The sequence below is a fragment of the Hippoglossus hippoglossus genome, chromosome 8, assembly GCF_009819705.1.
Source record: "Hippoglossus hippoglossus isolate fHipHip1 chromosome 8, fHipHip1.pri, whole genome shotgun sequence".
In the NCBI taxonomy this organism is placed as follows: domain Eukaryota; kingdom Metazoa; phylum Chordata; class Actinopteri; order Pleuronectiformes; family Pleuronectidae; genus Hippoglossus; species Hippoglossus hippoglossus.
In genome coordinates this window covers 7,250,168-7,271,011 of record NC_047158.1, presented here as the reverse complement: position 1 = coordinate 7,271,011, position 20,844 = coordinate 7,250,168, and the positions used below count along the sequence as shown (strand labels likewise).

Here is a 20,844-nt window from a genome sequence, read left to right as displayed (position 1 = left end):
TCATTTTCAAGTTAATCGTTTCAAAGGAAAAAATGTTTCAGGTTCAAAACAGGTGAGCGGATTTATGTTCAATTCAAAACAGGAAAGAAACGTGAAATTCACTGCCAAGATTTGAAGGAAGGAAAGTTGAGTTGCTTCAGGCTTGAAATGATCACAGGAAAGTGCTGTGTAGATTTGGAAGAATAGAAACAATGACCTCAGATGAAGTCAACTGGTCAAAGTTTTCTTCCATCTGATAGATGAATTAGTAAATGAATGAAGAATGGGTAAATAACTTTATCTAAATAATGGTAAGATATTTTTAGATTCCTTTTTTGATTTCTACTTCTGCATTTGACGATAATGAAAGGAGGAGGGAATTAACTCTTGTTTTCTAGAAAATAAAACTGAAAACAAAGACTTGGCATTTGCTCAATGTGGCAATGAGCCTTTAGAAAGCCTTCACTTGTAACCTAACTAGTTTCGTTTGCAAGTAAAGTGACACGCAAATGGAAAGAAATTTGATCTTCTCATGCAAACAGTTCTGAATAAGCCACAACAAAGGGCGGATCCTCATTATGCTGAAGGCAAATGAAATCAAAAACAATTGGGGATCTGTGCATCCAGAATTTGTTATATTCTTGTGGATTTAATTCATGTGTCATCATCCTTTCTTTAACTTTATCTGTGTATTTCCAAAATGCAAAACTCCAGGTTGATTCTCCCTGAAGTTGCATTGTCACATGTATGCGGGGATGCTGTCGTGTGCCTCCGCTGCCTGCGGGGGGCAGCAGCGCTGTGTACGCTCCGCCGCCCCTCGCAGTAGAAGAAGATGCAAAGGGCGGCCTTCAGCGGCACAGCCATCTAGCTAAGTTATTTTAGCTAAAAGGAAATAAAAACATTTCTCCCACTTTTAGATAACCGACGTAAGGTTTGTTTGGAATAAAGATCCATTCATGTGAGTACGCACTGCGGCCGCCGGCGGCTCGTTTCTCCGATATTCGCCGGGTCTCAGTCGGAAGCTAAACATGTACAGATCGCTATTGTTTGCGTTGGGGAACTAGTTTAACTTGGACATGTCTGCGCTTTGTTTGGTTCCCACTCCTCATGGGGACGGAGCCCGGTGGCGTCATGGCGCCGGCTGAGTCCGTGTCTTTCACAGCGTAGTTTGAAACTGTTGCGCTTTATCTGAGCGTCGGCAGCAGTTAAAGTGTGTGTGTGTGTGGGCTACAAACAGCGAAGCTTTGCTAGCAACTGATGCCTGCTAACGAGAAGTGTCCCCAGTTGGCAACACACGTGCGCTAACTCGTAGGCACCCATTATCGGACAGGGGTTTATTTCCTTGCACAACTCCCATTTAATGTGTTTATTTCAACTGTCAGTCGTATGTGAGTGAATCGTGGTTGTTTGGCTTCCGGGCACAGTAAAGTTCCCCAGAGTAAAAGTTTGTTTTGGGCTGTTGCAGTGCGAATCAGCACATGCCCACCCACCCGTTAGCTAACATGAAGTTACCACAATCTGTCTGCCCCGTGAGTCGATAAGCAAATGTTGCTGTGACCCAGATCCTCATCTGGTCGGGGAGCCGTTGAAATTAACTTTAAAGTAACGTGGTGGAAACCTCCACAGCGGTCAAACACAAGCGGGGCTGACAGCTTTAAATTGGCGGGTTTATGTGTTGTGATTTAAACCCTTCACGTCAAACGGCTGATGGTAACGCCAGGTTCTCTAGTAGAACCCATGTGGGTTGTTTGGGTGACCAACACTTATCGTGTATCCAGTGAAACACACTTGAGTTGCTCAGATTGTAGATGCTACTAACTCTGGAACTAAAAGTGTCCGATAATGGACATCATTCAGTCAAGAGACCAGCTTGAACGGATCCCTACGTCCAGGAGTGGAAACCCCTCCTCACCTACACATCCAGATGTTAAGCTTTTACTGTCACTATTGTCAAATATCAGTGGGTGCTTGTTTTGTTGACATCGTTAGCTCCCTGGCTAAATAAAACATAATTTCCGGATCCGCACTGTCGACGTTCTGACTAAACGCGGAAGCGATAAAAAGTTGCAGTGAAGCTGGTGTCGACGGGCTGCTATAGTGACCGTTAACCAGTTAGACGACCTGCTGCTTATTGAGATTCATTAAAAAGGAATGGGTGTGTTTGTGTTGACACTGTTGGGGATTTTTCTTGTGTTTTTTTTTTTTTGTTTCTTCCTCCTGGTCAATTCAACAACAACAATACCAGTGATAATGTTGTTTGTCATCATTTCAGGTGCTGACTGAGGAGTGGATAGTTCAACGCACCATCATGTCCGCAGAGTGTCAGGACAGGAGGAGCCGTTGGCAGGAGATCCAGAAGGGCTTGCAGTTCATCCAGTAAGTGTCACAGTGGGGCATGGGTCAGACGCCGTTTGTGTGTTTTTCGGGTACAGGCAAACATCTGGTTCTACGCAGGGATCCATCATTTTCGTACAGCTGTTCTCACATTACGTTCCTATGTAAAATATTCTGTCTGGATTTTGATTTAAACAACATATCACGTTTTTTTTATTCAGAGTATTGATCCGGGTGTTTATAAAAGTCTTTATAAATCTCTGGAAGACAGTGGTATGCTATTTATTCTTTAACAACCCTTTGGTCTTCTCAAATGTGGCTCAATTTATGAAATTGTGGTTACCTCTATTACTGTTGTGTAGTTTTTACTACTACTACATAAGAGAGAGAGAGACACAAGCTGGGGTGAGGTTTAGGTAATCTGTTGGGATCTTGCTGTCAAATGATATCAGAAATACCCAAGTTTCACTAATATGATCATTCAACTCTTCATAATTACACCTGTGTAAAGTCTAATGACTATTCTGGGTGGTTTCAGCTCCTGTGTTTATAAACCTGTTTTTGGCACAGAGCCTAGAACATCACTGTTGTCTGTGTTAGTCAGTTCATTAGAAGAACAAAGCTTGGCCATCTCTGTAGAAAGTGTAGTGCCGGGATGATCTGTCATTGTGGCGCTGTGTCAGTGAGTCAGCTGATTATTGGCAGTACTGCCGTTTTTGTCTTCTAATGTGGGTTTGTATTCATGCATCTGGTGGACTGGCTGTAATATCCACATACTGCTTCAGAACTGTGCCAGGCAGCGCAGCATTTCATTTCATCTTATCTGACAAGGCCCCTTTACCCGCAAAACAAAAGTGATACTTAAAATACTACAATGCATGCCATCACTGTGCCGTCAACAGGAAACTTCACTGATGTCACAATGTGTTAAGTTTCGAGATGGATTAGCTAATTATGATGTCACTTTTAATGAGCTGTTCTTATTTCGTAACTACTTGAATTTAATTGAACCTAAACATTGAGGGGTAATAACTGATGCCAGAGATTTGTTGAGAAGAGTAAAAATTAGGTTCAGACACAATATTCAGCCATAGGAGAGATTTTACATGCGATGAGTTTATGTTCAGTCCTGTTTTTTCGCTGGTGTTATCTGTAGGTGAGGGAGCGACTGCTCTAATCGGAAGGTTGGTGGTGTGATTCCTGACTCCTCCAACCTAGATTCCACAGTGTTCTTATGCAAGATATTGAACCCCCACTTTATTTTGCCCCGGACAGTGTGTGACTGATAGACAAAGTGCTAGATATCCAAATGTAAACTGCACTGTCTGTAAAGCCCTTTGTGTTGTCCTTAGGACTTTGGAAGTGCTATATAAATTATATAAATGCAGCCCATTTGCCATATAAGTATATCCATACAGAGGAAAGAAGTCTTAAAATGCCAGACTTCAGCCCACTTTCATAACAAAACCACTATGACTATCACACACTTTACCACTGTAACATTTAATGGCACATGAAATCAAATCATCAAATCCTTAACAGTGCACCAAGGGAGTATTAACTGTTGCAGCCATTACTCTTGACAGTCAGCTCTGCTCTGTGTCCACATGCAGATAACTCAATATAACTTGTTGAGCGATCATGTATAATAGATGACATTTAATAACTTAAAAATAAAAATGTAAAAATTAGAATATTTAGGTCTGTGGGGAGGGATTGTTTTTTGGACAGAATGCTGCTTTAGCTGACTCTGCAGTCAGCATCTGCACGCACAGCAACCAAAGCAAGGAAAACCCCCCCCACGCACGCACGCACGCACGCACGCACGCAAATAGAACACTGACTTAAATTAATTTCCTGGAGACGTATTCTCACCTTAACCATAACTTCTACTTGCCTAAACCAATCCCTTCCCCTTACTTTAATACTTTAATTTAGCCTTACCGTAACAACTAAACCAAAACGGTAACTGCCAGTTATATTGTGAATAATACAATATATTGCTGTGGCAATTTAAATAACTATTTTACTTAATTCATTTTTTTAATTGATCTGTAGAATAAGATGCTGTGTATGTAGTACAATCTTATTTTGTGCTGAATTAAGCTAAATGAGTTTGATTGAACTCAAATCAAATCTTATTCATATTTCTTTTAGTTTTTTAGTTTCTGTCCAGTTGATGCTTTGAAAGGTTGTAACTCAAACCTCGTTTCCTTTCAGGTCAACGCTACCATTTCCAGGAAACCAAGAGCAGTATGAGGTAAGCTATGTAAACACCCACCTACTATTAAGCATCAGCACTTGAACTGCACTAAGTAAAACCCATTTAGGGACAATGACAGGGCGACATGAAAAAAAGCCTGTGATCTTCTTTAATTCCAAGTCAAACACGCACAAGTAAAAGGGCAGACCCACTGCACTGTTTTCAAAACTAATCTGGTTCTTTCTAATTTCCAGGTGTTCATTAAGGACCTCGTGTGGAATCTTTTTGGGGAAGGAAATGACGTGTTTAACGAGGGGGAATGGACAAAATCCATCGAGATGTACACGGAAGCTCTGAACATAGCGGAGTACGCGGACTCTGAGGATATCTGTGTTCCAACTGGTTTACTAGAGACGCTGTATACAAATCGGGCTGCTGCATACCTAAATGTTGTTCCGGTAAGCAGGTGGCGACTGTCAGCCTCGAGCCTCTTTCAGTTTTACTCGGAGACACTTTAAATGCCAGCTCCCTTTGGGCCTTACGCTTTACACTGTAAGTGCTCAGTTGCTGTCCCCTGAAGCTCACTGCACACTCACTGACAATAAAAGGAACGCTGGAATTGAAGGTTCTGTCGACTGCAGTTTCTCTGACTGATCATGGGCTTTGACAGGGCAGCCCCATATCGGTACTGTCAGAGGAGCGTCCTGTCAATTAATGCATAGTCATGTTGCATGGCAGTGAACAAACACTTTTCCGGGAGGCTACATACCACACCCATACCTGAGTCACTCCACTGAACACGTGACTGGAATCAATCAAGAGCAGTGTCTCTACTCTGTGTTTTCTACTACATTATGACTGAAGAGCTTTCCATAACGCTGTGACGTCTCTTTTTTTCTAAGGGACTGTACGACCAAGCACTAGAAGACTGTGAAAAGGCTCTCCACTTGAACGAGGGGAACTATAAAGCACTGTACAGAAAAGCAAAATCTCTGAAGGAGATGGGGAGGCATCAGGAGGCCTACGAGACTGTCGCCAAATGCTCTTTAGTTGTGCCCCAGGTAAGGTGCATAATCCGTGTGTTTTTATGTTTGCTTAACCAAATCACCTGGAAATCCTCTTACGTTGTTATGACTGAAAATGTGACAAAAGTTGAAATGTCATACAGGCCTCCTGCAGGCACAGCACCCCCAGTAGAGTCATGTTGTTGTTAAAGGTCCCATATTTTGTATATAATTTGAAGTTTTTAAAGCCGTAAGACGATACTTTGTGATTTGAGGCACCAAAAACAACTTGGGTAAAGTTGTACATCTGTCGTACGGTTCTCTCCGGAGCTCTAGCAACAACCGGTCGGTTTTATTGTTTTCTGAGTGACATACGACCAGGTCAACTACAGGTAACCACTTGTTGTCTAGACCTGCATCATATTTGAAAATAAACATCTCTTTTTACAATATGGGACTTTTACAGATCAGCAGTGCATTTAAAGACATGTTACTGCTACTGTAAGTATTCATTCAGAAATTTCAGGGGGAACTGTTGTTGACTCACCGTTGGTGAAATTGTCAGTACAGTCGATTAGTGTTACAGATGACTGCATCAGGTTCGACACTGTCCGAATCCATATTATAACATTTGAATAACATTTTGAATAATTGCTTCTCATGTTATTATTTCCCCAGGATCCCAGTGTTACACAGCTGACACAGGACCTTGCCAAAATTTTGGGATTGAAAATCCGTAAAGCTTATGTGAGGAGTAAGGTATGTGTGTGTTTCAAGAACCATCTCAACCATCTTATGACAACGAAGAGAATCCATATCAGATAAGGTGAAATTGGAATTCTCCAAGAATAACCCGTTGTATATGTTCTAGTTAAGGTCCTAACAAATTTTAATCTGTAAAGATTTGTTGCTTTTAAAGTGTTAGTTTTTATGCATTAAACCATATGATGAACATAAATGAATCTAATTGATTGATTGTGTATTTTCACTTTTTAACAGCCTGCCTTGAATGTAATGCGAGGATCAAACTATCAAGATGCATCATGTGACAAGGTAAGGAAGCTTTAATCCTAATTATGAACCTGTATTTTCCCAAGATAGACATGATTCAATGAAACTCTTCTAAACTTTCAGTTTTCCCATGGCTCATCTTCAGTTGAAGATATAGAAGTTGGTAAGTTGAATACTTAACATAGCTATGATTTGGTCATCAGAGCAGAGTAGGACAAAGGTCACTCATTCATCTTATCCCTGATGTGTTTTAGAAGTGCCTCAGTCGACCCAGGACAGCAGCATTTTGGCTCCGGTCCTGGCTCCCATCCCCGCTCCAGTGGCAGCGCACTCGCCCCTGAATGATGGGGCCACAGTGGTGGACGACTTTCCTCCCAAAAACAGTATCTCATCGGTGACCCCGTCTGAACCTCCGGGCTTTGAGAAGTTTACCCTGCCCAAGTCTGTGCCCACGTCAGCCCCTCTCCCTGTGCTCCCATTTGTAAACGGGTGCAGAAACGCGGACCCTTGCCCTATACTTGAAACCAGTTCAGATTTTGACACAGACATTATTGGGGATGACCTAGATGATCTTCTGGACCAAGCTGGCCCCGAATCCGACATGGTTAGTCAGATAAGTAAAGATCAGATAAGTAAAATGAGTGTGTCGACATCTGAAGAGAACCGGGGTTTAACCGTTTCCATTCGTGCTTTGTCGTTTATTCAGGTTATACCCACAGTGAAGGGGCCTCTTCCTCTGCCCATCAGTATTGCCTCGGGCAGTTCCATGTCGAGTCCATTCCTAATGCCATCACACATCAACCCGTTTCTCCAGCAGTGCACTGTGACTCTGCCCCCGCTGTATCACAAATCAGGGACAAGTACATATTTTGATATGGACACTTTTGAGGCCCTGCCCCCACCGCTGGACTCCCTAGATACGCTCACCATGACGGACTTCAAAACAGGTATTTGTCTTTGTTGCCCTTCTTCTGTAGTCATGTAGTATCAGATTTAGTAAGTAAATGAATGGCCGGCTGATGTTGTTTTCTTTTCTCTCTCGTGTCCAACTTTCAGATTATGTTTCAAATCCGTTCATTCCACTGGTAATTAATTCTATATGTTATTAATTATTGGGCACTTCAGCTGTGTATTGTTACGTGTTTATATTTTGTCTCTTCTTTTTAATAGCTTAACAATAAGGAAACCCCAATGGGGATGGCAGTGGGTATGCCTGAGGTGAAGGGTCTTCCTGCTGCTGTGGATTTAGCAAAGAACCCCTTAGCTGAAACGCATGAATTCAAACAAGCCTGCTCGATGTGCTATGTCAGAACTGGTGAGGAATCATTTTGTTGGGGTTTATTTAGGCAAAGGAAATAATGTTTGGTGTAAATGTTTTTTTTTTAAATTTATTTTTCCTATCCACAGGGCCAAGTGTGTTGGATTACGCATTTCATACCGAAGAGCATAAATGCAAAAAGGATGCATTACTTGGCAGAATCAAACATTCGCCAGATAAATCGTGGAAGCTCATTCGGCCCAGACCAACAAAAACCCAATATGTGGGACCATATTACATTTGCAAAGGTAACAATTACAAACGTGATTTTCTTTTTCCCTTTTTTTGCCCTTTATATAAAATCATTGATTTTAACGTAAATCATCTTTATGCCTCCGATAGCCAGTGGCCAGAGGCAATGTCTCAGGAACACCTTGAAGGAATTTCTTCAAATTCAGTTGGACTTAATGATGGACTGATTAGACTTTGGTGGTCAAAGGTCATGGTGATCTCATAAGAGTCTGGAAAAAGTTTTATATATACTGAAACTGCACTGGTTGGTGGAGGCATATAACCACAGGGCGCTAATTCTAGTTCTGTCCCTAAAGCCCAACACTTAGATTTTTCCAGAGGAAAAAAAAATTGCATACGTACTCATTTCATTAGTAAAGTAAAAGCAAAGACGACCCCAGGTACGTTTACTTGTTTACCTTTTCCTGCCTCTATTTTTCTGTCTGCACGGCGTGTTTTTATTTTCTGGGTCTTTTTACACTTTGCTGTGTCTGGATAAGAACTAAACGTACAATGTGTCGTTTCAGAGGTGGCAGTTGGAAAAGAGTGCCTGTACCCGGGCCACTGCACGTTCGCATACTGCCAAGAAGAGATTGATGTTTGGACTCTGGAGCGAAAAGGGTTTATCTCCAGAGAACTGCTCTTTGATCCTTTTGGACCCAACTCCAACATCCGGTTGACTGTACCCAAAATCTTACAGGAGCATCATGGGATTTTCATGTTTCTCTGCGGAGTGAGTAAACTCCAATATGGTGGTGTACATTTTTAACAGAATTGCATGGGTATATCAACTTTTTACTCTAAGCGATGCACGTAAGCAGAATAGTTTTTCATTTCAGTGAGGAGAAAAAAATAAATAATGTTTTCCCTCCAGATGTTTCTTAATCTCCAGCTGTCAAGAAAACAGATTGGTCCAAATTTGACATTTAATCTGAAAAAGAAGGCATTTATATATAAAAGGGAAGGAAATAATTGTGCTCATTGAAGTTTTTTCTTTCTTTCTGTGAAATCATTTATTTTTCTGGTACTTATTAGTAGCTGTTAGACTTGGAACAGTTATTATGGAGTTTTTAAGTGGATGCAAGAATAGAATATGACACATAATCATTTTCTGCTGCATGGTTGGTTTTATGTGCTGACTAAAACAAACACCCCCCCCCCCCCAGCAGAAGCTCTGCTGTGTTACAGCAGTGGAGCGGAGTGATGGATGTCGCCCCTATCAGCCTTCTGTTATTACCAAAATAAATTTGCACTGGTTTTAAATTGAATGTGCTCCACAGGTCTGCTTTGACCACAAACCCAGAATAATCAGCAAAACCAACAAAGATGACCCTTCACTTTGCTCTCATCCAGTGACGAAGCATGTCTTCGAGGACCATAAGTGAGTCATTTCACATTTCCTGCCTCTAAAAGCTCCGTGTTTACCTCAACAGTATGTGTGAGCGGTAGACTTGACTTTAGAGTCCAACTCATACACTAAAAGCAAACAAGACCCTGTGAGGGAATGAGATTATGAGGGGAGATTAGGATACGATTGTGAGCATTGAAGCCCTGTTTGTCTTTTAGGTGCCTGGTCCACATTTTGAAGGAGAACACGGTCCGATATTCTAAAATCCGAACGCTGAATCCCCACTGCCAGCTGGATCTCTGTCGCCATGAAGTCCGCTACGGCTGCGTGAGAGAGGACGACTGCTTCTACGCCCACAGCCTCATCGAGCTGAAGGTCTGGATGATGCAGCACGAGATTGGTAAGACTTTATTTTCAATCCCCACTCAAATTGGTTTTACACCTGAAATGCACGTCTAGGGATCTTTTCTCTTCCACAAGCCCGAATGAACAATTTCTGCAGTACTAGTCACCGCTAAATGAAACATTTTTTTTTTTGCATCATAAAAGGTATTACTCATGAAAGTATTGTCCAAGAAGCAAAGCAGTTTTGGAATGCAACAGCATCGTTGCAGGGAGTCCAGGTAAGTCACCAGGAGTCTGTTTGCCGCTGGCTTTTCCTAACCTGTCAGTGTGATGTTACCTTTAACAGTCCTCATGGGCTTTGACGAGATTTTAACCCATCCCATCAAATCTCATCCGCAGCTTTCCAACACACAGAGGAGGTTCGGGCCTCCAAATCTGAAGATGATGTTTGTCTGTGGCCAGTGCTGGAGAAATGGCCAAGTGAGCGAAGCGGACAAAAACAAGAAGTATTGCTCAGCCAAGGCAAGACACACGTAAGTATTCAGAGGTTTATGTTGTTTATTTTTTAAAACAACGGTATAATCCAGTGCATCATCACAAAGTCCGTCTCTTATGTTTCAGGTGGGCGAAAGACAGACGGGTGGTGCTTGTTAGTTCCCATGAGAGGAAAAAGTGGACGACAGTTCGAGCGCTTCCAACCAAAAAGCCGATCCCGTCTCAGTTTGAGGTGTGCAAAACATTTTTCTAAACTGAACTTGCCTCATTTGCTTTTTTGTGTCTGAAAAACAAATTCCAGCCAGGATCACCAAATGTTTGTTTTTTTTCCTTTCTTAGATTTGCATGCATGTGACTTCTGGAAAGAAGTGTCAGTACATCGGGAACTGCACATTCGCTCACAGTGTTGAGGAACGGGACCTTTGGACCTATATGAAGGAAAACAATAGTGAGTTGGGCTCTCTTGCTCGGTGGCATCTAATTAGTATGTGACGCACACTCATTTTTATCCCCTCCTCATTCAGTTCCAGATATGGATCAGCTTTATGAGCAGTGGCTGCAGTCACAGAAGCCTGGCTGGGGGGATGAGACCTCGGGCAACTCTGTGAGGGAGAACGGCAAACAGATCCACATGCCAACAGACTACGCAGAGGAAGTGGTGAGTTTAGAAGGCCCAGAGAATATCAGTGGTTTTGTCTGGTGACACATTCAAACTGCTCTGTGGCATTTAGCTTGTGAAATAAGAGCCTACTGCTTTGTTTAGGTTGCATTATATAAATGCTGTAGGATAACACGGTCATTTCCTTTTCTTTGTTTTATCTGTTTACCATCTCCAGCTATTAAACTGGGTTGTTATGAAAACACAGACACATTAGCAGCCGCTTTTTATTGCTTTTATACTTGATTGTTGATGAAATAAACACCATTTGTGCCTAATGGTTCACTTGTGTGATAGAACATAAGATTTCGATGTTTTAATTAAATTATATGCAAAGTCTGTAAAATAATGAAAATGTCTTTTGCAACCAGACTGGATTAGTTTTGCTTTTACGCTCCTTTTTTGCACCTATTGATGTGTATAATAGTTTAAGATGTCAGTAGCTTGGCAATAGTCTGAATAAGATGCTACCATGTAAACAACATTTTCTAATTACCTTAATCCAAATAGCATAGTAGATACAGGTAACATCAGAATTACCACTAATCAAATCAAGACGTGGAGTATTCTAACTTTAGTCGCATTATGTAGACATCTTAATCACATAACGTCCTATTGCACTTTTCACATTTAGTGACATTGACAAATGGCTGTTACAAACTGCTTGTTGTCTCCATAATCGATGTAATATTATCTCTAACATGTTAATGGGAATATAAATTGAATATTCTGTTACCAACTCGTGGAAACATCATAATCAAAGAGAAGCATTAAGCAGAATAAGGTCAACAGTCTGAATATTGTTCTCCATGTAAACACAGTGATTTGTTTGACATTGCAACCATGCATGCAGCATGTTTACCTTTCATGTGCGGTGGGTGGGGGGGGTCCTTGTGTAAATAGCCGATTAGCTGCCGTCTTCATGTTCTTACTTGGGTGAAAATAGACGGCTTAAATAAAAATAAACCACAATATATTTGGTAGGATTGATAAACAGATGGCAATTAGTGAGATTGCTCATTTTCCCCCCCCCAGGCTGGCAATCACTGTTGGCTGTGTGGTAAAAACTGCAACAGCGAGAAGCAGTGGCAGCAGCACATCACGTCAGAAAAGCACAAAGACAGGGTTTTCAACTCTGAGGACGACCAGAACTGCTGGCAGTATCGATTTCCCACGGGCACTTTCAAAGTTTGTGAGAGGTGAGATTATCTGACGCAGCGTACTGTTTGTTCCCGGCTCCAAGTTTCTGATGGTTGACATTTGGTATGTGGTGTTTTGACAGGTTCCTCAAAAGCACGTGCACAGAGGACGACTTCTGTAAGCTGGCTCACGGGGAGCAGGAGCTAAAAGAGTGGACGGAGCGCAGGGAATTCCTTTTGATGAAACTTGCCAAAGCCAAAAAAGACCATCTTATAGCACCCAATGACAATGACTTTGGAAAATACAGTTTTCTGCTTAAAGACATCAAATAATATGGCGACGATGTCCATGCTCACTTGATGACAACGCAGTATTCCAACAGTCCGGAATCAGGTGATCCTTGAGAGCCTCTGAGATGCACAGGAAGCAGCCTGATCACAGCATGGTTTTAAAGGGGGCGATCGGGACCGGCCCTCTGTTGGTGGCTTGTTTACTCTGATCAGAAGTACAGGAGTGTTCTGGTTAACATCAAATTATTAGTGTAAGACACTTTCAGCTTTGCTATGCACCTTTTCAGTAGAAGATCTGAAATCTGTGATGAAAATAGCATGTGTAAACCCTGATCAGAGACGTGTTCAGATACCTAACAGTTGACCTAAAAAGAAAAGTTTAAATTTTCACAAGCAGTTTGTATGTTAATGACCTTTCCTTTTTTTTCCAAGTTTAAGTATGGGATACTTAAAATACCATTCTTTTATTTTTTATCCATCAACATAGGTCATTTTCCATTTATCTAATAGTGTTACCAGTGTAATGGGCACCACACCAAATAAAGCTTCTTTTATAACCTGTGTTTAAACTGCTGTGTTTTTAATTGATTTCACATCTGCAACTATGGTGAAAGATACTCTACAGGTAAGTGAAAAATGATAAGTACCATGTCACTAATACTTTCTTTAACAATCCTTTTAAAAATGATGCTTAGTTCTATTCCACAGCTGACTAAAATGACACCGGCAAAGATAAACGTGAACATTTTCTTAATTCTGACAAGGTTTATTAGCTGCAGCAACAAGAAGCTTCATGTTGCATATGAACTCTGAAACACAGCTTTTTTATACATTAATATTTGAACTGTCTTTTAGTACAATTGTAGAACCTGACGATGTTCCTTAAAAATAAGTTAATGACAAGATGTCCTCAAAGCTGAAAGTCAGTAGAAAACAAAATCACAAATAGTATTTCTGCATGAACAGTTCACATGTGCTCATAGAGAAGTCTTGTCTTGAATCCTTTCTTCAGTAGTTTACATGTATCATCGATTGTCTTCTTCACTGCACATCCAGCCGGAGCAGTAACAGGAGCAGGTCGTCCTCTGCTCTCAGCCCAGAACCTGCTGCAGCTCCTCCACCTCCAGCTTCCACATCCGCATGTGGAGCGCTGCGTGCTCCGAGAGATCTGCCATCTTCACCGCCCGGATCACTGGCTCCGGGGAGGCGGCCTGGATCACACCCATCACCATCACGTACTTGCCTGTGACATCATCAGGGGGGGGTCGGTTGAAACCAGTAGACAAACTGAGGCCGATTTGTAAATAATGAAAAGGTTCAGGAGTTGTCGGATTTCTTACCTTGGGACAAACATGGCTTCCCCTTGGGGATGTTGTTGACGCCCTGGACAGAAAATGTCCCCGTTTCATCCATCAGCAGGACGGTGTTTCGGTCCAGCTGCGCCTGCATCACGGTCCCCTGCATCCACACCAGTGACACCGGAAGAGTGCGACCTTTCCCCGGTCTGATGAGCCAGCTGTCCCCGCTGCCTGCGGCCCCCTGGTTCTCTGCGCTCCTCAGCTGACAGGAGAGCACTTTAACCGGCGGAGGACGTTTTCTCTCCACGCTGCTTTTCTCCGGTTTATACATGAAGTGTTTTCACGGTGGATCTCAGCTGGAGACGTTTGTGGACTTCACATTTCCCGCCACTCGTAACTGCGTACCCGGAAGAGGAGGGGCTATTTTTCTTTCAGTTCCCTCCTGGCGTCTTCCAAAATAAAAGGATCACCTCAAACTCTAATGTTCATAAAGGTGCCCAGAAACCAAACAGTACACTGGAGATGAGATTATTCATCTGTCTATTTAAAGAAAACCACTGGCTATAATTTGAGGTAACTGACTAATTGTTTGTGTATTCTAGTTGAATTTTTGACTGTCAAACAAACAAAGCAATTTGAATGTGTTCCTTTGGTCACGGGCACTAAGATCAGTTATTAGAGAACATAACTGTTAAATGTACCGATGATGAAAATAGATGCTGGATGCAACATTAATATTAACATAAATGGAATACTGGAAATTTCTCTGTGATATTTACTTGACACTAAAAATTCAAACATTTTCATAAAGCAGAACTTGACAATAATTTAGTTAAATAAAAACTAAGAGTTTAGACAAATCTTCTCAGATCAGACAAGATGAAGCAATGGTGAAATTGCATTTTGGTGGAGCACATTTTAAACAAACTTGAAATTAATCAAATTATGTTTGACCCAAATTATATTCAGTGAAAATGGGGCATTGGGATCCCAAGTGGTTTGGTTGCCTGCTTCTCCCATTTGATATTCCAGTCTTGCCGGTGTACAATTCCTTTTTGAGAAAAAGATACAGAAGTTTTTTTTGGAGAAATAGTGCATCAAGAACTTCAAATATCAATTGTACTGTAAAGTCAAAGGGTAACAAACGTGGCTATGTATGGTTTTGTCAGTTTTATTCATCAGTACCTACAACAAGTCTCAATATTGTAAAAATTGAAATACATGGTTGACTTATGTTGAAATATTGGTAATAAGAGCAAACATGTTGATATTATAAATAAATACTGATATTGTGATTTAAAATAAGGCCTGTTTCAGTCATGGTCTAATAATGTAGCCTTCAAGGAAGGTTCTGGCTGGCACATTTATTTTTCAGCAGGAAAACGACCTAAAAACTTTAAACTGAAACATGAAAACCAGTTTTACGGGCAAAGCCCAGACTTCAGTCTAATCGTAAATTAAATTTAATTACTGTTCACTAAAAGTCGGAGCAGCTTTTCCCGTCAGAGTTTACTGCATTGTTATGTTGTGCAAAACCTTGGTGCCACACAAAATGGATCAAAGATGTCGACAAGGCTTCAACACTGAACACAGACAGAACAAACAACAATGTCCTGCTGACTTCATTTTATTAAATAAGTTTTATTTCTTTAAGAACAACTGAAGAAAAGTGTTAGCAATTTCTGTACAACGGTTTCATTGTTTTCCCTTGGATTTGCTTCAAACCTCGAATGATCAACAGGGCTGAGAAATGTTACGCTGCCACATAGTGCACTTTTAACCTAAAAAGAATATGATTAGTCCACAGGCATCCGTCCGTTTCCTTCGAATATATTCCGAGAAGTAAGCTTCACTATTGACTCCAGTTTCATTTGCCACTGGCTCCTCCTCCTCTCAATCCCAGTTCATCATTGTCAAAAAGAGAGGCACATTAGAAATACTGCCATTTTCCAAGGACTGTGTCTTTGATTGCATCAACAAACTGTGTAGGCACCCAGTAGACCCAGTATTGAGACGCTTCTGTCGGACCCAACTGAAAAGCCTATGGAGGAAGAGGGAGAAAAAGCCAAGCACATATCAAGGTACAAATTCTAAAAGGCAACAAAAATAAAGATAAACAAAGAGGTTTTATAGACAAATCCTAAAACGGGACGTCTGATTGTTAAAATACATGTACATTGCCTCATGAGATCTTCCAATGAAAAAGACAATTTCCTTTCCATTATATTACAGCCCATTTAACATCCCAGCAGCCATTCAGCAATGCAGCAGCTGACTTTCACTTTCACTCATACTCCGGTTCACTCGAGGTGGATCACTGATACCAAGGACTGGAATAAAAGCTTCCTGCCCAGTGACATTTTAAATCATCCTTATCTACTCCTCATACATTTCCAGCTCCTCTGTGATGCAGGAGTGGCCGACATCATGTTTCACTTCTGAGCCAAAACAATAAAAACAGTGATCTGTATCCTTGTGATTACGCTGTTCTGCATCAGGATGTGACATCGCTGCATGATTGACATTGATCGAGCTCAGTAAAGCGGCTAAACGCCCTCACATTTGTAATGGCTACACAGGCTTAATTCCATGTTGAGTCGGTGGGAGGTGGTAGTAAATTGAACTTTTACAGCAGCTTGGATGCTGAATAATTAGTTTTTGCCTAAATGCTTAAACTCACAGCATTTTACTGATCTCATTTTACTGTGCTCACTTTGTAAAAGAACAACACTTATCAGATCACTTCCATGTCTAATAGTGAATTTTCTCATTTACTGTCTTTCACATGGAAGTACAATGTATACAATCCCGAAATGAGTTGTAAGTTGTTATTAAAATGGAACTACATGACCTCTGTCCACTTTTAAAAAAAAACATCAGTTATTCAAATGATTTAAGAATCAACTGAGCATTCTCTTAACGTCATAATCTTTATACAAACACTGTTGTGAAGTACTATTTTCTTCTTCAAAAACAAATCTTAATAATAAACTGCAGCTACTTCTCTCAACATTTCTAGAGTGGGCTCCAATTTGAAAGCCGCTGTTGTCCTCTGACATTGAGGAAGAGAAGTGCCTTTACACATAAAGGTTAATCTAGAGAAGGCACTGACATTTACCGCTCTGCTGCAGAGGCCCATAACAGCAAATGATGACCCGTCACTCTGATGTACACATACTGCAGTGACTTCAGTGAACCAGCACTGTTTACTTACACAAAACAGCACTTACAGATGAGCTAAATAAATGAAACTTATTTCTATGAATTTCTACATTTTGATATTTTACTTTCTAGCTTGGGTTAAGTGGCATGATCCATATGCACAACTATTTCCTTATTTTCTATACAACACTTACCATCATGTGATAGTCCTCATGGCCTTCAATGGGTTCAGTCAATACGTTTTTAATGGAGCCCATTGGGACTTTCTCCGTTCGCTCTGTAGAGGAAAATACACACAACAAATTAGGGAACTTTGTATCATCAGTATCTCTGTGTTACAGGGAGTGAAGCAAACTGAGTACAGCTTCTCACCCTTTGTTCCAAGCCACAACTGATCCTGCTCCAGTTTAAACGTGAGTCTAACTTTTCCCCCGGACTTGTTGAACATTCCGGATAAAGGCACTGTTGGTAATCGTTCCTGTTCGCGGGGCAAAGCAGTTACTCACTGTGTCTGGTTAAACATGTTTAACATAGAATGGATCTGGGACAACAGCTTTGCATCTTCTCTCACCTTTGTTCCTTTAATAGCTGCCATTATGTCGTCTGGTTTACCTTTGTCCAAGACTTTCCTGTGTTGCTGAGATAAAAAGGGGTAGATTTTAAAATCACAAAACCTCCATAAATATTTTACTTTACTCTGCAGCAATGTCATTAATCATACCTTTTGCCTGCATAAAGGCTCTTTCTTGTTTTCTTCCGCTTTGACTTCCTCCTGAATGACCTCTTTGGGTGTATTCACGGCTATTATATCAGTTATTGTAGATCCTACCACCATTATTTTTGCTCCATTCGTAATCTTTATTTCACGTAGCGTCTTGTCCTCGGGGAGCAATCCTTTGTACATCACCTTCTGCATTGCCGGGGTAAGACCTGAAATGAAGAAGGTGAACCCTCATTAAGCTTTGTGGCTCACACACACCACCTAACATAGAGTCTGCACTAAACTACCACCCATGCTCTTACCAGTGAGTGAATGGATCCTCTCTTTTAGTTTGGCTCCTGTGCTATCAAGAGGAATTTTCAGATCATATTTATTTTTGTTCCAAATAATCTTCAAGTCCACCTTCTCCCGGTCATCGTCCGCGTCGTCCCCATTGCTAATACTAGAGTCCTGAGTTGTGGCGTCTCCTGCATCCGTGTGAGACGTAGTTTCCGCTTCACTTTTTTCAGCATCTTCAGTCAGTGGTTCCGCTTCTTTTGGCTGTGCCTCAGTCTCCATTATGACTTCTTCACTTCCTGGAAGAAAACCAAAAACCAAAAACGATTTAGAAATTCTCCCAAAATTCAGATGCAATATGTAGCTAATTAAACAAATCATGAAAGATAACATTACCTCCACTAATCTACAAAAAAGAGGAATTAAACATTCATGAAATAAAACAATAACTTTTAGGTCAAATTAGCCAATAAAAAGGCATTCAATACTTCACAATAGTGATTTAATATGTCCAATGTTTAGGCAGTCGTAACTAAATTGATCAGAAGTAAAGGTGTTTCAGGCCCTTACAACTGTATTCATTAATTTAAGATTTTTAGGAGGATTAATATATTTTAAAATCTTTCAAAATTGTGCAGCCTTTATTTTTACTTTGGTGGTTAAGTTGGTTCTCAATAAGACATCAAAGATTGTCCATCAAAGCATCTTAAAATGATGCTTTAGTCATCTTTTGATGACTAAAACTACATAATTAGTTATGCATTGTCCCATATTTTCACAACGAGCTGCTTAAAAAGTGGAGACTGCAGGAAAGAGAATGAAGTGTGTCATGATGTCACACCTCCACTTACATCATGAGGAATTGAGTGTGGCCACGGTTTAGACAGTTGTAACTAAAATGATTATAAGCAAGGTGTGCCAGGTAAAAGTACCTATATCATATAACGTCATATCATCTATCAGTAATTTTTAACAACCTTCAGTTAGTCATTTATTTTAGACTTAAAACAATATTCATACCATTTTGAAATCTACAGAATTTATATATTTTTTAGACTTTCATTTAATTAAAAACTATATATTTGGGTCTTAATAACCAGTTTCTTTACAATAACTGTCTGTTTTCTGATTAATTAAAATATATATTTGTTTAATATGCATTTCCCCAATTCCTTCACAGAGCGAGCAACTTTAAAGTGGAAAGAAAACTGAAGATGTTAGTGCAAGTGTGTCATGAAGTCACTCTTCCACTAACATCATGAGTATTTTACGAACTTTTACGAAATTAAACAATATCTTTTAGGGCAAATGAGCAAAAAAAAAAAAAAAAAAATCATATGATAATGACTAAACTGATCACAAATAAAAGTGTCAGGACCTGGCTGAGGAACAAAACTTTTCGAAAAAATAAAAGCACCTCCATCACAGCAACTCACTCCAGCAGTAACTTTTAACAACCTCCGGTTACTCATTTATTTTAGACTTTGTGATATGTGCTATTTTAAAATCAAGTCTCGAGCCTTTTTGCGTGAATGAGCAGTTTGTTCACATTTCTAGTGTCTCTTTTCTGATTACTAGGAATATAAATATTTATTCCATATGCATTAACTCATACCTTCACGCAAAGTACACAAACACAACTTCAGTAAAGAGTATGAAGTGTGTCATGCAGTCTATTTTAGCTTGTATCCCCCCCCACCCCCCTCCTCCTCGTCCTCTTCTCTCTCTCTCTCTATCTCTCTCTCTCTCTCGGTCCTTCTAGCTTTTTCCATCGCTCATTTCCTTTGTCATCTATTGACATTTATTTTCACTTCTGTGTTGGACGATGAGGCCAAATCAGCGCTAACCTCGTCTCAACCAAACAAAAACCCCCGTGTGATTCTCGATGGTAAATAAGAGCACGCATTTGTCGGGCTCAGGGAGACACGAGTGGCCTTGGTGGTCACAAAAAACTGCACCCAAGTGGCAGCGTTAAATCAAACAGCACACGTTAGTACTCCGTCGTTACCATCCATAACCCGGCCACGTTTAGCGAGAGCCGTGACAGCCGAGGTTAAACAATTCAGGACGCGTCACCGAGTAAATGTCAACATTATAACCTCAGTCCTCCACAGATCCACTTGGGGTCTGACTGCTGTTAGCCACCGTTGACGTTAGCTAGCTACACACACACACACACACTGGTGAACATTTAAGCGAAAAACGCGTAGCGGAGAAACGTAAATTCGCGTTACACGGGTTCGATAGCGGCGCACAACAACATGCCGGCGAGAGGCACGAGCCGCTCCATTAGCAGTGACAGAGCGGAGCGAGGAGACGCGAGGGGGGAAACGCTGCTGAAGCTGCTCAATACCCACCATCCTGCGTCGCCATGATGATTGTGTACAATCTGTTGTAGGCTGTGGCAAAGAGAGTGTAGAGAGCAGGATGACATCCGATACCGGGCGACGAAACTCCGCCGGGGCAGAAGTCGTGTCGGAGAAGAAACGCGTATTTAGCGAAAAATAAAAGATACGAATAAAAGTTAGTGGTTGTTTTTAAGTGCAATTACGAGCACAGCTTTACTCGCCACCACGTTAAAACATTTGCAGTTTCACTTAGCCGGCGAAACGCAACGATAGAAAGACAACGCGCATGCGCTGCTGATACACAACTGCAAATAAAGTTGTTTTATGATACAGATTGGTTGAATTGATGATGAAATGAATACAATTTAAACACAGCACTGTTACATAGGTTTATAAGAAGGTGAGTATTGGCAGTAGGGTCGTTAAAAATACGAGCAGCATAATGTAGCCACAGACAATATTTCTTTTAGCAAACGCGGAAATGAGTGGTAGTGAGTGCTCTCGCTTCGCCGCGCTTCTTTGTTGTTGTGGCAGCATCGAGAGGTGGCACGTAACTCAGCTGCTATTGGACAAGCTCTTCTTCTTCTTTTATTAACCTGACGTTTGGGATTGAAAACGGCGCCATGTCGCCAACTACTGGATGTTTATTTATTGAACTCACTTCCTCTGGCCTTCGCACCAAC

General features: G+C 41.0%; 3 protein-coding genes across 6 annotated transcripts; 1 reads left to right on the top strand and 2 right to left on the bottom strand.

The window, feature by feature from the left end:
- The first annotated feature begins 755 nt into the window (after positions 1–755).
- zc3h7a (zinc finger CCCH-type containing 7A) lies at positions 756–12,919 on the top strand. Of its 3 annotated transcripts, none has more exons than XM_034593607.1 (23): positions 756–937; positions 2,252–2,355; positions 4,534–4,573; positions 4,771–4,974; positions 5,419–5,577; positions 6,199–6,279; positions 6,520–6,573; positions 6,655–6,694; positions 6,786–7,135; positions 7,238–7,478; positions 7,588–7,616; positions 7,702–7,846; positions 7,939–8,097; positions 8,608–8,813; positions 9,361–9,461; positions 9,647–9,828; positions 9,978–10,051; positions 10,173–10,306; positions 10,395–10,500; positions 10,608–10,716; positions 10,793–10,926; positions 11,962–12,125; positions 12,209–12,919. In XM_034593607.1, the coding sequence occupies exons 2-23, from the start codon at positions 2,288–2,290 to the stop codon at positions 12,396–12,398; spliced, it is 2,970 nt and encodes a 989-aa protein (XP_034449498.1). In that variant the 5' UTR covers positions 756–937; positions 2,252–2,287; the 3' UTR covers positions 12,399–12,919. The 3 variants fall into 3 exon arrangements, with proteins under 3 accessions (XP_034449498.1, XP_034449500.1, XP_034449499.1); XM_034593608.1 differs by lacking the exon at positions 756–937 and adding an exon at positions 2,010–2,134; XM_034593609.1 differs by lacking the exon at positions 6,520–6,573 and having other exon boundaries at positions 785–937.
- A 64-nt stretch (positions 12,920–12,983) lies between these two features.
- Positions 12,984–14,016, bottom strand: rmi2 (RecQ mediated genome instability 2). Its single transcript, XM_034593610.1, has 2 exons — positions 13,697–14,016; positions 12,984–13,599 (listed from the first exon to the last, which is right to left on the bottom strand). The coding sequence occupies exons 1-2, from the start codon at positions 13,983–13,985 to the stop codon at positions 13,448–13,450; spliced, it is 441 nt and encodes a 146-aa protein (XP_034449501.1). The 5' UTR covers positions 13,986–14,016; the 3' UTR covers positions 12,984–13,447.
- A 1,249-nt stretch (positions 14,017–15,265) lies between these two features.
- ubfd1 (ubiquitin family domain containing 1) lies at positions 15,266–20,429 on the bottom strand. Of its 2 annotated transcripts, none has more exons than XM_034593844.1 (7): positions 20,171–20,429; positions 17,840–18,112; positions 17,538–17,746; positions 17,388–17,453; positions 17,189–17,294; positions 17,011–17,093; positions 15,266–15,695 (listed from the first exon to the last, which is right to left on the bottom strand). In XM_034593844.1, the coding sequence occupies exons 1-7, from the start codon at positions 20,184–20,186 to the stop codon at positions 15,585–15,587; spliced, it is 864 nt and encodes a 287-aa protein (XP_034449735.1). In that variant the 5' UTR covers positions 20,187–20,429; the 3' UTR covers positions 15,266–15,584. The 2 variants fall into 2 exon arrangements, with proteins under 2 accessions (XP_034449735.1, XP_034449736.1); XM_034593845.1 differs by lacking the exon at positions 15,266–15,695 and adding an exon at positions 16,334–16,343 and having other exon boundaries at positions 16,982–17,093.
- Positions 20,430–20,844: the final 415 nt, after the last annotated feature.